The sequence below is a fragment of the Falco naumanni genome, chromosome 9 (genome assembly GCF_017639655.2).
Source record: "Falco naumanni isolate bFalNau1 chromosome 9, bFalNau1.pat, whole genome shotgun sequence".
NCBI lineage: Eukaryota > Metazoa > Chordata > Aves > Falconiformes > Falconidae > Falco > Falco naumanni.
The window spans coordinates 3,938,004-3,954,511 of NC_054062.1; the positions used below are offsets into that span (position 1 = coordinate 3,938,004).

Consider the following 16,508-nt stretch of genomic DNA (forward strand, 5'->3'; position numbering starts at 1 on the left):
AAGGTACATCGAGCAACCTGCAGCCCGCTGCAAATTCTGCTAACACATAGGAACGGAGAAACATTACAGAGAACCAAGCTCCTTCTTTGGGGTCTTGCAATTCCCTAAGAGGCTCTCCTGTTTTCTTCCCGGGCTCTGCTGCAAGAGCTGGGCTCTGGGCCACCAGCCGCTCGCCTCTGCCGCTTGCTCTCGCTCTCCCCCTGCTTCTCACTTTCACTCCCATTGGTTTCATGTTCCCTTTGCCATGCGGAAAAGCTTTCAAACCTATCCATCCCAGCAGCGGGGTTTATCCTGGTTCCACCCACTGGGACTTTCCTAGCTTCCTTCTGCACGGCGAGAGGGGGAAAAAAGCCAGACGGCAGCAGGCACCTCGGGGAGCTCGGGGAGCCGCCGTGCTCTCTCCCTGAGCTAGGTTTCTATTGTAGGCGGTGCATTCCTTGGGAGGGAGGGTGTGTGTGTGGCGGTGCCTTCCCACACTCGGGGCAGCTCTTATTTAATGGGGGTCTCCATGCAGGGCAGACGCCAGAAGAGATTTTGCTGTTCCCAGTTCCCATCCAGGAACAGCAGCAGCTCGCACGCCAGGCGCTGGCATGGACCGTGTGTCCGAGATAACCCTGGAAGAGGAAGCTCTTGGGATCAGCCAAGCCTCCAGGATGCACCTCAGGAAGGATCTGAGGAGGATACGGTGTGCGGTGCTGCTGTGCCTGCTCTCCATGCTGCTTCTCATGATGCCCACTGTCTACCTGCTGGTTGGAAACCTCAGAGCTCCCAGCTCCTGCACCAGCCAGGTAAGAGACTGACGGCCGATTTCTGTCCTGCCGTGCTAGGAGGAGGAGAGCACCCCATCCTGCATCTCCAAGGTTGGGCTTGTTTGGTTCTTTTATTCTCTTTATGAGTTTCTCACATTTAAGGGAGTGTGAGAAACTCGCTGTTACATTCCTTTTTCCTTACGCAGAGCAAATCTGCCTCGGATAAGTCTTATTCTTTGGTCTTTATAACGGTTTCTGTTCCTCTTGTCTTAATTTCACCAAGGTCACAGTACAATGTGCTACTTTAAAACTTTTACTGGCGGGCTGCAGGAAATGCTTAAGAAAAATCCCTGATTGATGGAAATCAGTGTTTCTGCTGATTTCAGTGGAGGTTTTGATACTATGGCTCCTTTTCCTCCCTTCTTTTGGGTTAACTCTGAGACTTCCCCACCCAGCATCCTATTTCAGCAAACATCTGCTGATTGCTCTCGTGATGTCAGTGGGTCAGCCGTGCATCATCCATTACTGGGTAAACAGCTACAGCTCTTGTATATTATTAATGCAAACTCCTGCAGAGATATGATTTCGCACAATTAAAGTCTGACCCTAATTTTCACATCCCATTTTTACTCCCCACAAAACTTTCCCTAGACCTGGAAATCATCTCAGCAATTCTCCTTTGACGGAAAGCTAAACTCACTTCGCTCCTCGCAACACAAGCTTGTTGCTGTGGCTGCTTCGAACACTTTTCTATGCTGTCCCACTCCTCCTCATGCCAGACTGCAAACTAGTGCCTGTTTCCATGGTAGGCTATGAATTCTGCAGGACTGCCCCATGCTAGAAGCATGCACATATGCGTATAGGTCTGAAGAATTGAGGTTTGGATTTTAGCTTCAGGTCTGAAATTCCCCAACTAATTAGCCTGCTTGTTGTACGCTCCCTTAGGAAAAGCTGTGTTAAGTGGCCTCGAAGGCAGTTTTCCTTTATCCTATGGGTGTGTAGGGAGCACGACAGCTGTGCCCATGGGTGCGCAGAGATGTGCCAGCCCCTGCCTGACCTCAAGTCTGCACGGCTGCATCTCGCACCTGGGAGGTACCAGCATCTGGGTGCAGCATCATCTGTGTTACCTTGGTTACACCTCCGTGCGCAGCTAGAAGGAGATGCAGCAGGCCTGCGCAGTGCCTCAGGCTGTGAGATCTGCCCATCTCCGTCCCTGTGCTGACTCTGTCACTGCTGTTCAGGCCAGCTGGAGCAGGTGCACACAAAGTGAAGAGGCACTTGAGCCAGCCTCAGCTGCATCACTCTCTGCTCATGTCCCGTGAGGTTGTGCAGAGCAAAACATCTCAGTTCTTCAAGTGATCTTAGAGTGAAATAATAATCAAATAGTAGCCTGTTTGATTAGACTGACGTGTTCCTGGCTCTTGACCCTGCCGGTACAGTTAGCACAGAAAAGTTTTTTTGTGAGTGGCTCTGGCTTCTTAAGAGGAAAAGCCCAATGTAAGCCATTAGATTTGCTCTAGGCCTGGCCTATGCTAGTGTGTTTCCACACATATGCCCTGAATTACTAGCACATAGTATTCCACAGTGATGTAACGAGGTGATCAATGAGTTACAGCCTCTTTGAGTCCCAGTGAGGAAGAGGAAAATGACGGGATCTGGCCGGCTGCCTGCTGTCTCCATGCCAAGTCCTGTGGGTGGATGCCCAGCTGCAGCTCAACTGGATCCTGCATTTTCTGAATTTTTCATTCACTCTGTTGGTGACCAACTGTACTGCCAGTGTTGTCCAGCAATGGAATGCAGATGGGGGGATTTGTCTGCCTGTGTAGCTTTCTGTTAATTCCCCCAAAAGCCGTGTCACAGGCTGAGCTCAGCATGTCTGTAGCTGTTTCAGTCCATGGGAACATTTCTGGGCATAAAGACTCTCGGGAAAATGTCTTTTTGCATTTCCTTCTGCCTGTGAAGTATTAAAACTGGATTGCTAAAAGATGCCTTCCTCATGTGCCCCCCTGGTAGCTCAGACCCAAAGGACGAGGTTGGGGCCAGACACGTGTGTCGGAGCTCTCGGTGGCACTCGTTTTGGGGTGTGGATGCCCTGGGCATACTGACAGCAAGTGAGCAGAGCCCAGTTTGCACCAGGTGTGGATTCGGCTGCTGACTCTTGAAGCAGCTAGCCCACAGGACGGGCACAGGACCAGAGCTCAGCCCACACGTGCCAGATCAGCAACTTCTTATGTGCTGGGGACAGTCCTGGGAGTAGGGAGGGACTCAGCAGGTGAGCAGATGAGAAACAAACGTAGTAAATTCCTGAGCCCATCCTTCCTGGAGCACAGAGGAGGAGAAGGGGAGCTGGGGAAGGTTTCACCAACAGGGGTGTGCCTCCGATTTGCCCATTTGCCCGCAGGCTGAGGCAGTTCATTCATCCCTGCTTTTGTGTGGGTGCACATGGTATCACATTCTGCCTCTGAAGGGATACAAACTCATCATTTCCTCTGGAAACATCCCAGTCAGGAAAAAGCAGGGCAAGTTATGTCATTACAGCCACAGCTTCCTCTCTCTCTTTTTCATAGTATAATATGCCTTGCATGAATAATTCAGATCTGGTGATGGTTTCCCTGGACACCTTCCAGGCTCACTACACTGTTTCCCTTTTGGAAAGCGAAATCACTTTCTTTTGTGCTTCAAGGCAGAGCGAGGTGAGGAAATGGGGTTCTTTAAGCAATAACACACGGCTTGTGTTATTAGCAAAAAATCTATAAAAGGCTCTAGTGGTCACTTTCCAGAGGAAGGTCCAAGACTGCCATGCAGCCTTCCCCCAGGGGAAGCCAAGGTTCAGTCTGAGTGCACAAATCTACCGAGGGAATAGCACAGCCACCACGAAAGCATCTCTGGCTGCCTTAGCACCCTGCTCAGCTAACCCAATAACGCAGAGCATCAAGTCCTGTTGCCTGAAGATGTTGGTACTTCAGCTTATTTTCATGGTGTCCTTGGCACAGAAACCACAACCAGCCTAAAGGGAGATTCCAAAACCTGTCCAAAGTGTTGCATGTGAACCTGCAGGCTGTGTCAGCTTTGTAATGGAGAAGGGAGCTGTTGCAGTACAGAAGGGACTTTAAAGTCCTAGCAGCTCCACCTGGATCCCACCCACAAGGATGAAGCCAAAAAGCAAGCAACAGAGCTCGAAAAAGCACTGCCAGCACCACAATTTACACAGAGCCAGAAGCCCCAATGGCCTGCCCATAGGGGAAAGAGAACCTGAAATAGCTTCCTGATCTGTAGGGAAGGAGAAACACAGGGAGCAGCAGGGAACATTGCACCTAGGCCCAGGTGTGTGGGACTCCCCTTCTGAAAGCCAGCAGCAGTAAAACCCCTGACTGGCCACTGCTGCTTGATGCACATGGTCCTTGTGGGCAGACTGTGCTTACACTGGGCACTACAGTCTGGCCGAAATACTCCCATTGAAGCTGTTTTTTTGCTGGCACAGGACAGGTCCCTACCAAAAATGCCCAGCCCAGTCCATGCAGCATCTCTGGAGCTAGCAGAATTGTGGGTGTATGTACCGTGTATGACCTGCAGAGACCCTGCCCATAAAATAGTGTTTTGTGCAGAAAATGGAGTGGATGGAGGTGCTGGGAATATTTTGCTTATTAACCTCTCTGCCTGCAGTGCCAAGCTGCTTTGCCCATGCAGCTCTCTATCGGATACCCCTGGCTATTCCTGGACATGCAAGAGGCAAAGCACATGAACAGGGGATGTTCACCCCCTCTTTTTGGCTTTAGCAATATATGGATGTAAATGCATCGGGGTGGGGGTTGGATGTTCTTGGTACCGAAACAACATAGAAGTGTTTGGTGTACCACAGTATTCAGGGTAATTAGAGCTGGCTGTCCAAGATGTTGTTTGTTTCTAAGTCAGCTGTAAGATGGGATTTTTGGCATAACTCAGTGCTGGTTAGTCTCTCCACAGTAACCAAAGGGAAAATTAAAGCCATGCTGTGAACTTCTCAGAATCACAGCTAAGCAAGAAAGGAAAAGACAGAAAACCAGTAACTGTGTAAATGATATCTCTATGGCCTCGTGTTGTTTAGCTCTCGCTCACCACCTCATCTACACCATCAATTTACAACATCCGTGCCTATTTAGGGCAAATACTACAAATACTTGGTCATTATGTGGCATTGCCTAGTACTAAAATATTTTCTAGAGGAGGTTCAGATTTATGTCCTTACCAAATAGCACGATCAGGTAACAAACTACATCCCTACTTTTGCCAAAAAAAGGATAATTTCACACCTTGCAGCACCCTGCTCTATCTACTGCATCACACCGTCCTTTTGCGTCTATGAAAGCAACTCCTGCACCCGGAGTTTCCCTCTGGCCTTCTTTGGAAACAAGTAAATTGAGGTTGCATAAAAAGCTTTCCCCCAGTTTTTAGTCAAAACCCTTTTGTTATTTTTTTTTATAACGAAGCAGAATTCTTTATAACCTTCCCACTCCCCCATTACCTCTGTTGTATTGCAACATCTGCATTTATATATATAAAGCACTTCAGCACGAAGTTAGGCTTTAAATACATAAACAGTCCCACTGAAGTTAGCTGATTAAATGTAGGTCTGTGATTGATTTGTAGCTCATTGAAGTACTTAGCGTTGTTAGAAAACATGTCACTAGATAATTATGTAGGAAGTGTCACATAAATAACAGTGTAAATATACTCATATGCATATACCTCTGGCCAAAGGCAAGGGGGAGTGTTTGAGGGAAATCCTCCACACCCGTATTGTGCATCCTACCAAGGGAAGGACAAAATCACCTTGCTACAACTCTGTATCACATCAAAAGTACAGTCACAGACACCACAGCAAACAGACAGGACCTTGGAGAAAGTCATTACTCATAATGAAAGGTCCCAACAGCTCACTGACAGCGCAACACCGTTTCTCCATCAGCCACACAGAGAGCTTTTGCACCGCTGTCTCCTCTGGGTGACAATTCCTGCAGAACAGCCGGCTGCTCTGGCTGGGTATATTTGTGTGTACAGGTAGTGGGGAGGAGAAAAAGAAAAGGAGACTTTTCCCTGCAGTTTTCCTTCTCCATTTTTTTTTCCAACACACCTGAGCAGCTGTTTTAGAAGTTATGGTTTTCTGCAGGAGCACACAGATGTTTACTGATTTAAGAGAACATTAAAATACTTTTGAGCTCACTAGGGTAGTTAGCAGTCCCCAAACCCAGGCAGCCCGACCCTTCTCCCACACACACTCTCTTTCCCCTGGCCGATATAAATCATCTGTTTCCTGCTTTTCCCGGTGTATTTGAAGTTGTGTGAGACACAGCCACCAGGAGATAGTTTCAGCGCCTACATACCAATACTATTTCAGCCTGTTTAGTAAGCAATGTGCATCAAATCCTTCGCTGCAAGCTGATCAGAGGCAATTTATTCAATGTATTTATGTAGCTGTCCATAAAAGACACCAGACCAGGCCAGCATGCTCCTGACAAACACTGCATGATGGGGGATCCTGACAGCCCTGAGCTGGCTGCACAACCCAGACGGTCTGCTTTCTGCAGCCACATGTTGGCCTAGACCTGCAATGAAGTTTGCCCTGTGGAAAGCATAAGGGGTGCTCCTCACACCCCAGGGGTGCCAGATCCACCGTCAGCATCCCACAGCATCCTCCAGCGGGGAGCCGTGCTGCTTTGCAGGCTGGCGTAAGAGGACTGGCACTTGGCAGAAGCCACCGGCCATGCCCAGGTGTGACTCAGAAGGACCAGCCCTGGTAGGTGTGTGGCAGCCAGGCAGCAGCTTCCCTTTGAACTGCTCGACCTACACACCAGGAGCACTTGGCACGGTCCAGGGCCATGTCCTGCTGCCATGCAAACGCCTGTTGGCACGGGGATGTGTTGTGAGTGTGCTGGTGTGCGGCTGTAGAGGAGAACGTAAGAGGCGAGGAAACGTGAGCCACCCTGCCTTCCCCCTGTGGCCCACGGGCCGCTTGCCCTCGGCCAGCTGCGCTCGCTGGGCTGCTCGGCTCCCCTCCGCCTTCCGAGCAGCCCACCCAACAGTCAGGGCAGAGCCAGGCAACACAGTCGGAAGTAACACGGATGAAGAACAGCAGGTGTAGCTGATCCACCTCCGTTAGTTTCTTCCCTGGTGTTGCAGATGAACCTTTGCACCTGCAAAGGCTCTGCTGAGTCCCGAGGCAGGGAAGGATTGTGCCCCTTGCTCTGTTTGCCCTGTGCAGACTGAGGAACGGGAGAGTCTCTAAGCAGCAGAGGTGCTCCAGCAGTTCTGAATGGAGTCACCATCCCAAAGGGGTGGTAGCGATGGCTAATTCACACCAGCCATTGCCAGTCTCCCCCAGATATGCCAAGGGCTTGTCCAGAGTCAGGACAATACTGGTGATTAACACAATAACTGCCATTGGAGCTCAGGTCCCGTCCCTAGCACCCTTTCAGAGATGCAGGCGGTTTCAAACAAACAGCACAAAACTCTTGCAATGAAGCAGAGCCGTGTCAGGGCTTGTCCTTTTACACAAAAGCTGTAGCTGAACTCGATAACATTACTGTAGCATATTCCATTCTCTGGGATAATGCAAACGAGACCCTCTGCGGAGGTACCGTGTGCCCTGGAGCCTGGGGCTAACCGCTGTAAATCTCTCCTGCAGGTCACAGAAGAGAGGGGCTCTCGCTTTCTGAAGCAACGGGCAGTAGATACTGGTAAGTTTGCCAGTTCTTTCCCCCACCCCAAACACTTTACTGAGGTTTTGCAATCGTTGCCGCAGCATGCTGCTGGCAGATGCCTCCCCACCTGCCCTCCACTCTCACCACCCACATCCCTCCCCAGCTGAACAAGCCAGGGCAGACAGAGGCAAACTTGGGTGACAAGATGCAGGGAGGTAACAGGCCAGAGCGAAAGTGCAAGCATTTCTAACCCCAGGGCTGTGCAAGCTTGCTCCTTCTGATGCTGGCACAGACCTCCCAGCACCTCTCTGAGATCAGTGTAACTCCCCAAAACACGGGTTCGGGAGCCCATGCACACCACACTGCCCCTCGGTCCACCCTCCAGCAATTTAAGACACGGCTGTGACATGCTCTGTCGACCCCACAGCAGCCTGACAAGCTCCCTCATTTGTAAAGGGATTTTATTACCTCAAGGGTGGCAATAAACAATCCCAGCAAATGACTCCTGGCTCAAACCTATGCAGAAATGGAAAGGGGCTGCACACATTGCCTCGGTGGCATCGATCGCCACTCACATCTCATTGACCTGAATAGCAGCAAAGATCCTTAAACACTTTTTCTTTTTTTCTTTTTTTCCCTCAGTTACAGATACGCTTTCCAGCACAGAAAAGCCAAGAGCACACCTGACAGGTAATGCTTGTTGGAAAATGAAGCGTTTCCTGCGGGTATTGCAGTAGAAGTTGCATTGCAATGATCTTGGTTTATACGGATCTGACAGGATCAGGTGTTGCAGAGGGAAAATAATCATCGCCTTTGCCTTGTTGGCCATGACAGACTGACTGTAGCCTGTGTTTGTAGAAAAAGACCCACAAATGAGGTAGTTGACAGAAGTGTTGCCACTTTCCCAAGCCATTTCTTTGTTGAATAAGCAGCTCTTGTAACTGAACTTATATAGGTGCCTGGTATCCTAGGGATCTGCTGAATCCCCTAGGAAAAGTGGGGGAAAGGGTTCAAATGGATCCTCACGGAGCAATGAATTGGGAAGAACTACCAGCTTAGTAGCAAAATCGGGTCAAATAAGACCTCTTCAGACCTTAGTTTTCTGCAAGGCATGACTCAGGTCACATGTACCATCTTGCCATCAACTCACTCTGTTTCCAGTAAGACCATCTCTAACACACGTCGAAGCAATCAAGGGGAAGGGTATTACCAGAGAAGGGGACAAGGTTCATGTCTGTTTCCCATGTGGATGGAGTTCAGTGCAGAAAGGCTCTCCAGTTGCTCTGACCAAAGGCAATTTCTACCTCTGAGAAACACAGCTCACTGCAGAGGCACCCCAACACCCTGTGTGCTGTCTCAGTGGAGCACTTTAGTAACTTGAAGCATGCAAGAAGTGGTGTGATGCTTCACACGAATTCACCTACAGGGTCAGATCAAACAGTATTTCGGGGCTGATTTCTTTCCCAGCGTAGTTTATTCTCCCTAATCAGCACACTCTTTCCTAATGCACACCCTTAGTCCCATCCCCTTTTGCACACAGGTTGCTAGAGCTCCAGAACTGACCTGTCCTTGTTCAAAATCACACCTTCACTTAAGTGCAAGTTTGTAAGTGCAAAAGGAGCGTGTCTGCTGGTGTAAGTCTCTCTGTCACCCCCAAGTCCCCCCCAAGGCAGAGAGACCCAGAGGCTCCTGGTGCAGCTGACTCAGAAGCGCAGCCGAAGCACTGCCCTGCTGACGGGAACTTTCCTGGGTTGCACAAAAGTCCATTTGTTGCAGGGAAGCACCCAACGGTTTTCTTCAAATTTCCTCAGGCCCTTCATCTGCAAAAATTCCTTCACCATCAAAACCAAGCAGTCTCCCTGGGATGGCACTCGTCCCCTTCAACCTATCACTTGGGCCACTCACTGTTGGCCATAGCAAGGACCATGCAAAGGGAAGAGCTAAGGAGTTTTTATCCCTCTTTGCTGTGCAAAAAGGCTACGGCCAGGCTGCTGTGCTGTGTAGCCATCAGGGAATCTAATTTCCATGAGTTTATCTTTGACTTTTCTTTAGACCAAGTGTATCTTTGGTGCTGTACCCTGCAGCAACAAGTTCCCAAGCTTAATAGTGCATCACAGACCAAAAATATTTCCTGTTATTTTAAACCTGCTGCATAATAATTTCTTGGGTGCCACCCTAGTCTTTCCTTCTCAGAAACCATGACTCGTGCATAGAAAGTGAAAAAGGAATAATTATCCCTGAGATCTTTGTTACAGTACCCCACCTCAGGTACCTTTTCCAAAAAAAAGGTGATAGACTACTAGACTCTCACTTGCGGGAAGTCTCTGCCAGATCTATATGCTCTGTCTTTTCCTAGGTTTAGGCACATATATTCCAAAGGTGAGAGGAGCAAGAGGAATGAGAACTAACCACAGTACTTTCATGGGAAAGCACCACTGAATTAACAGCAGCAGAATGACTCAATGTTCTGGCCCCTGTTCCTTTGTGATGAATCTTCCGCCTGCTTTTGGCTATTTTAACACACAATGAGCATTTTGAACTTACCCAATCAGGCAGCAAGATCTCCTCTCCCTGGGTGGCTATAGCTAGTGCAGATGACACAACGTGAATACTGAGCTAGGACTTTCCTCCATCCCCATTCCTCCTGTACACTACTGTACGTGTGGTGCTGGCAGACCCATGCCATGCCACCATCCCTTCTCCAGCTTGCTTGGCTGCACTTGGGGTCAAGACGCAGACTAATGCCAGCTCCTTCTTGTCACCAGCCTGTGCCACAGCTGGATGGACCATGTTGCAGAAACCTTGTCAAGTACCTGGCTCACACTTAATTGTGCTGGTATCTGGGTGCTCCGCTAAAACTGGGTAGAACATCACTTTCTAAATCCACTGGATTGTTGGAAGCAGTGAGTTTTTAAGGGCAGTTATTAAGCTCCCAGGGCATGATCTTGAGCAACAGAGACCCTGCAGCCCCGGGACTTTCAGTACATGCTGTATGACAGGAGACCCTGTCTCCAACCTCTTGCTGAGACCAGGAGCCTGGCCTCAGGGTGCAGTGTTCAGTACCAGGTGCCCACACCACTGAGTGCTAAGAACTGTAGAAACCCCATAAGTTCAGCAATATGCCACAAAATGTACCCAAAAGCTGCCAAGCAACAAAGATTCTCCAGCAAGGGACTAAACCAAAAGGGATTTGGGGAAGGAAGTAATTTCATATGTAAGGGATGCCAAAAATTTATAGTGGATGGGAAGGCTGAAGGAACTGTAGCAATGAATCCCTTACTAAAAGCTGATTGTTTTTACTTCAGGAGTTAACATAAGAGGTATATTTACAAGAAGTGTAGCTCCATATATTTATGAAACAAATAAATGACATGTACAAAGTACAACTGCTGCTACAAAAGGAGCTGTACTATATTCAAAGGCACTTAAACATGCATTTTTCCTCTTGATCGATACTGAAAGCATGGGAAAAATTCATTAACTTGAAAACAGAGAGCATCAATAGAGTGAGGTTTATCCTAAAAGGGAGGTTATAGCTGTAAAACTTAAGTTGCCTAATTCTAGAAGTTATGAAATCATGTACTTCATTTGAGATGCCTGTGAGATATAAAAAATATTGAAGAATTGAGTGTCACTGACATTTTAAAATGCGTCATTCTACACGGAAAAGAATATTTCACATGCAGCTTCTCTTCAATTTTCCCCCAAAATTCCTAAGATGGAAAAAAGCCCAGGACATTTTCTGGCAATATTCTGATCTTTTCTGATCCTTCCCATCTCAAACAAAATTTCGTCTGCTACCAACTAGTCTCTGAAAGGTATTACTCCAAGCTCTTGTAAACCAAATGCTACTTTAGTCTTTGCCAGGACTCAAACCAGTCCATAGGCACCAGAGAGGCAGGTGAAGATGAAGGCAGACCATGAATACTTTCCCTTCCTTTTATTCCTCTCTCTGTATCAGGCAAAGCTGTATTGGCTCAAGGCCTCGTAGTTCTTATAACACTTCAATAATTTAGCTTGGCTTGCTATCACAATCCCTGTCTGTCGCTCTCCCACACAGAAATACTCTCCTCACGTACTTTGCCTCATGGGGGAAGATCAGAACGATTTGGTACTTCAGCAGCACTGACAGGCAGCCTGAAAAAAAAAGCCATTATTTTGTTGTGCTACTTGGAGAATATGCAAGAAATTGTACTCCTAACACCTTCTTGTCTCCCTACAGATTATTTATTGCTGGAAAAGAGAGGGAAACGGGTGCCACTGGGAGCTGAATATATTAGTTTTTTCTGAATCTCATTTCACCCAGGAAAAAACTAATAGTTATTGCAAAGAGAAATTCAAAGCTCTCCCTTACCTGCATTCTGTTTGCCTTTGTGTCCATGCACACACACCCTGTCCCCAGATACTGAGTCAAAATCAATTTTAAACATTAACTCAGGCTCATGAAGAAGGTCTCATTTCCTAGAAATCAGTCGCCTCAGTCTTTCTCAGCTTTCCAGGTTCATTTTAATACCTGGCAGAATCTTAATGGGTTTTATCCTCTTCCTTTTCACTGCCTCAGCTGCTCTTTTACCACAACAATTTTATGTGGCAGTCAATAAAAAGCAGAGCAAACCCTTGCATCCCTGCAGAAAAATGAGTAAGTGCTAGGGCTTAGCTTATTCTGCTGGCTGTTGTGTGAAAGAAATTAAAATGGTGAAGGGAATAGGGCAGCAGTTCTCTGATTCTTCTCCTGAGACCCCTGCAGCCTGGGGAGCATCCTCAGCTTGGGTCACACTCATGTTGGGGGTCTGGATTAGAGATTAGAGCTCTGCCTGAAATCAGCTAATCACGAGACTGGGAAAAAGTCTGGAGGAAAGCTGAGGCTAACGTCAAGCTTAGTGTTTTCTTCCAGCAAAGCATTAAAAAAAAAAAAAAAAGATATAAAAATGGTTTTAAATATAATGCGTTGCTTTGGAATTGGGCCTCTTGAAGCACATGGGGTCTTCTGAGCCTTTGGTAAAATCGAATGACACTGGCAAACCAAAGGCAATTCTACAGCAAAATATTTCTTTGCAAACACTCAGGAAGAAAAGCCTGTCAGGGGCTAACAAACCCTGCCATTCTTCAGAAGCAACTCAGCAGGAAGAGAAGTTCAGGTGTCTCAGTGCTCGCAGACAGATCATGTTCATTATTGTGAAACTTTTGCAAGCACAGTAGTGTCTGTCTAAGAACATAATTGTGATCCATTGCTACTGAAGAAAAGGATGCTTTAGAAAATGATGCTTCTTATTGCTGTCCCAAGCCATTGGTTACAGGCATGGCACCCATGTGTACAACTGCCCCAGCACTGGTTTCACTTAAGGACAAGGTTTTTACTCTGTAATTAGGTAAGACAGCACTCCAGACCTGCAGGGTAAAGCCATCTGCATTGCTCCACAGTGCCATGAGACTCAGCCTTTAGGAAGGACAGTGTCATCATTTGGGATCTGGCCCACTACCAGGACACCCAGTCACAGCTACCCCTCCAGGCAGCCTGCACGGGCCAAGGTCTTCTAAAAACATCCTTGGCTTTTGCTCCTGATTGCTCAGTTCTGGACACTCTATGGACACCCTCCAAAAATTTCACTGGACAGTTGGCCAGCAGCAAATTGACCTCGGTTTTCTGAGGTTTCTGTCCTAGCATTTTCATTACCCTATTTAAATTGCTTGCCCTTTGGAGTAGAGATCTCACATTCAGCAGCATATTGCCCTTGCAGCAAACTAACCCGCCTCTCCTCCCTCTCTCTTCCTCCCACAGTGAAGAAACAAGATCTCACCAAGCCCATGGGAAGCCATCTGCCCATCCTGCAGTGGGAAGACAAACGAGGCTTGGCCTTTACCAAGAACAACCTGAGCTATTCCAGCAACGCACTGGTGATACCCGTGTCTGGGGACTACTATGTCTATGCTCAGGTCACTTTCCGAGGGCCCATTGAAACTTACAGTAAAACAAATTCTGTCACCGAGATCATCACCAAAGTCACTGACAGTTACCCTGAGCCCACCCAGCTGCTGACCGGCACCAAGACCCTCAGTGAAAAGGGAAACAGCTGGTTCCAGCCCATTTATCTGGGCGCCGTCGTCTCCTTGGAAGTAGGAGACAAGCTAGTGGTCAACGTTAGTGACATCAAGCTGGTGGATTACACCAAGGAGCACAAAACTTTTTTTGGTGCCTTTTTGCTGTAGGTCGCTGGCAGCAGCTGGGGAGGGCTTCCCTTCAGGGCTCTGGTGTGACCTTGCTGGACCTTGGCTTTGTGGGCATGCGTTGGGGTATGATTTTCTGTGCTTTTACCCTTCTTCTGTACCGTCTCTCCTCTGCAGCTCCCTGCAGCCTTAAATTAAGGGGTAGGGAGAGCTGAAGGCACAAGCTGAATTGAAACAAACAGCAGGGCGGGGGGAAAAAAGAACAAAACAGAACTAGGAAAATGAAAGTCAGATTGGAGGGGAAAGAGCTTGCTTTTTTTTTTTTAAGTAAAAACTGAGAGCTCTTCACAACTTTGTAAGCTAGGGAGGAACAGTTTTGTATCTGTGGGTAGGAATACTGATCATGAATGTTGCAGCTAGGCTACATCATGAATTCCACCTCCGAGGTACGATTTCCTCAACTCAAAACAGTGTTTTGGACCTTCTCCAGCACTTCCACTGTAGTTTTGCATGACCCTTCTTCAGATTCTCGGTTCTAAAAGGTATGACTTGTCATCCTTTCCTTACAAATAGATTTGTTCAGTACTTTGCACTAACATAAAGCTCAGATTAATCATTAACTGCTTAATTAATCCCTTCCAACTTTCCTGTAGATTAAAATTACATCATGTGTTTTGAAGAAGCTACTTGAATTTTTTTTTCCCCAAGGAACTGTTTACAGTTCTTTAAGTCAATATACAGCCTCAAAGCTTTATGCAAAATTTCTAGGCAAGACACACACACACTTTCTGTTTCAGCATGAAAGTGAAATCCCCCCACCAGGTCTTAACATTAGGAAAACAGAAAAGACAAGGCAGAGAGATGCAGCAAAATTTTCCGCAGTTTTTAAAGCAACCACCAAAATGTTGAGAGAAAACCTCTGCAATATTTTGCTTTCCATTACATTTAATGCAAAACAGGTGCAACTAAAGAAATCCCTGTCTTGGCACTCCCCCTTGCAGCCATTGCCAATGCTGCAGCAGTCCCCCAACCGCAAGGAACTCCCCAGCCTTTCCCTGGGTGAAGGCTGGCAACCAGTAGTCCCTACACAAGGTCAAGAGACCCAAAGACAGGACCATGGCATGGCACAGCCAGGTGTGGAGCTTAAGAACGTTTTGCTTCCCACCTTGCACTTATTTATTTTCATAGACCTTACTGTCTCTCAGGGAAATTCCCCAGCTTTCCTTCCCCTCCCACAATAAACACATCGCTGATGGTAACTAAGGCCATGTTCTCATAGATTTGGACTTTACACTCTTTGGTGCCAGGAGGTGTCACACCCGAGCACCCACCACCCAGCTGTTCTGCCACAACCAGGCTTCACTCTCTGCAACTCTCTCCTGCCTCACCTCACTGGATTTCCTTCGCTTTCCACCTCTTGGTCAGAAGCACCAGCAAGCCTTGGCTGCCCAGCTAACATTTCTGCTCAAGGCCACGGTGGAGCCCAGAAGCACACGGTCGGGGGCAGGGCGCACGGAGGCTGGGCGACACGTCGCCCTGGGGATGGGGGGTTGTAGCTGAAGAGCTCAAATGGGCAGAGCTACAAAAGACCGTGTGTGACGTTGCAGCCCAACCAGCAGTGAGACCAGGCTGCCTGGCCTGCAGCGAGCCCCCTCCTAGCCAGAGTACATTTATTGCTGTATAAAGATCTGTTTGAGCCGACAGGGAAAGGTCAGTAGCGCGGCTGAAGAGTAGAGATGGAGAAAGGCCAAGGCAGGTGCGGGGTGAAGGGAGGAGGGGAGCACAGTAGGAGGTGGGAGACCCAGGCAACACCAGGGTCTTTGCCTCTTCAGTAGTGGAAGCACCTTCATGCTGTCAGCTACCTCAAACTTCACAGGTCTTTTATGCAGTAAGCCATCTCAGAAAAGGCAGCCTTTCGGCCGTCCTTCCCTATTCGGCAGTGCCTGTGTCCCATAGCAGCTCTCAGTCCTTCACTGTTTTAGCCACCCTGAGACAGCATTAAACACACCACAAAAGTGAGGAGATTGCCATCTTGCCCTGCCCTGCTTTCCTCAGGGGGCATCTTTCTTGCTTCCAGATTCTCTTTGGGTGTTGGTCCACTGTACAACACTGCTTATCCAGGAGACGTTGACAGTGTCCCTGCGCCAAAACCTCATCACAGTTTGGCTTCACATCCTTTCTTGGACTTGTCCTTCATTTTCCCCACATCTCAGCTGTCCTCTTGATCCCTTTCTCCCACGAGCACCTTCCTGCCTTCTTGGCCCTTATACCTATTAGGTATAAGGACACCCCTTTGTCCAAAGCTAGTTTTCTACGTGCAACATCTCCCTTACAGTCACCCTAGTGCACACAGAAAACCACAAATAGCTCAGGATGGCAGAAAGTGAAGGTAACGGTCCTGCTAGAAGGTGCAAACACTCTTGGACAAAACAAATGCCCCTATTAGCTAGATTCACTATCATGTTTAAGTCCCTACTCCTATGTTTTCTCCACCTGTTCAGCCTTTTCTTTTAAGCCGAAGCTGGCCGAGACAGGAGCAGTTATTCGCCACGTATCGGTTGTACTAGCGCGTGCGATCTGGCCTCTTCACTTCTCAGAAAGGGTGTCTGCTCATTCAGCTCCTTGGCAGGGCTTTTCTTACTGCTCAGAACCCACCACCACCACCACAGTAAAATCTGGTGAAATCTTACACTTTTGGCAGCTCAAGACAAGGTTATTCTCTGGGAAATCCTAAGACTTCCCATATCTCAGATTGTTTAGTCTTCTCTCCACACTCCAGAGTCCTTCTGAGCTTCTGGTCCCTCAGTGTGCGCCCAGAACATAAAAACATGGCGTTTGCAGCTCTTGCAGACCACCACATAAAGAACTTTAGGTAACTAGCACACGAACAATGTGATAAATCTTATAAAAGGAAAAT

General features: G+C 48.0%; 1 protein-coding gene across 1 annotated transcript; it reads left to right on the forward strand.

Moving 5' to 3' along the window:
* Positions 1-414: 414 nt before the first annotated feature.
* TNFSF15 (TNF superfamily member 15) lies at positions 415-13,841 on the forward strand. Its single transcript, XM_040607608.1, has 4 exons — positions 415-788; positions 7,411-7,462; positions 8,069-8,116; positions 13,206-13,841. Exons 1-4 carry the CDS (start codon positions 591-593, stop codon positions 13,631-13,633), a joined length of 726 nt encoding a protein of 241 aa, XP_040463542.1. The 5' UTR covers positions 415-590; the 3' UTR covers positions 13,634-13,841.
* The last annotated feature ends 2,667 nt before the right edge of the window (positions 13,842-16,508 follow it).

What these genes read in the sequence shown, in the direction of transcription:
- TNFSF15 (XM_040607608.1), top strand. Translation starts at nt 591, where the DNA reads ATGGACCGTGTGTCCGAGATAACCCTGGAAGAGGAAGCTCTTGGGATC. An exon ending in GCAACGGGCAGTAGATACTG is followed by an intron (nt 7,463 to 8,068) that starts GTAAGTTTGCCA and finishes TTTTTCCCTCAG; the next exon opens with TTACAGATACGCTTTCCAGC. An exon ending in GCCAAGAGCACACCTGACAG is followed by an intron (nt 8,117 to 13,205) that starts GTAATGCTTGTT and finishes TTCCTCCCACAG; the next exon opens with TGAAGAAACAAGATCTCACC.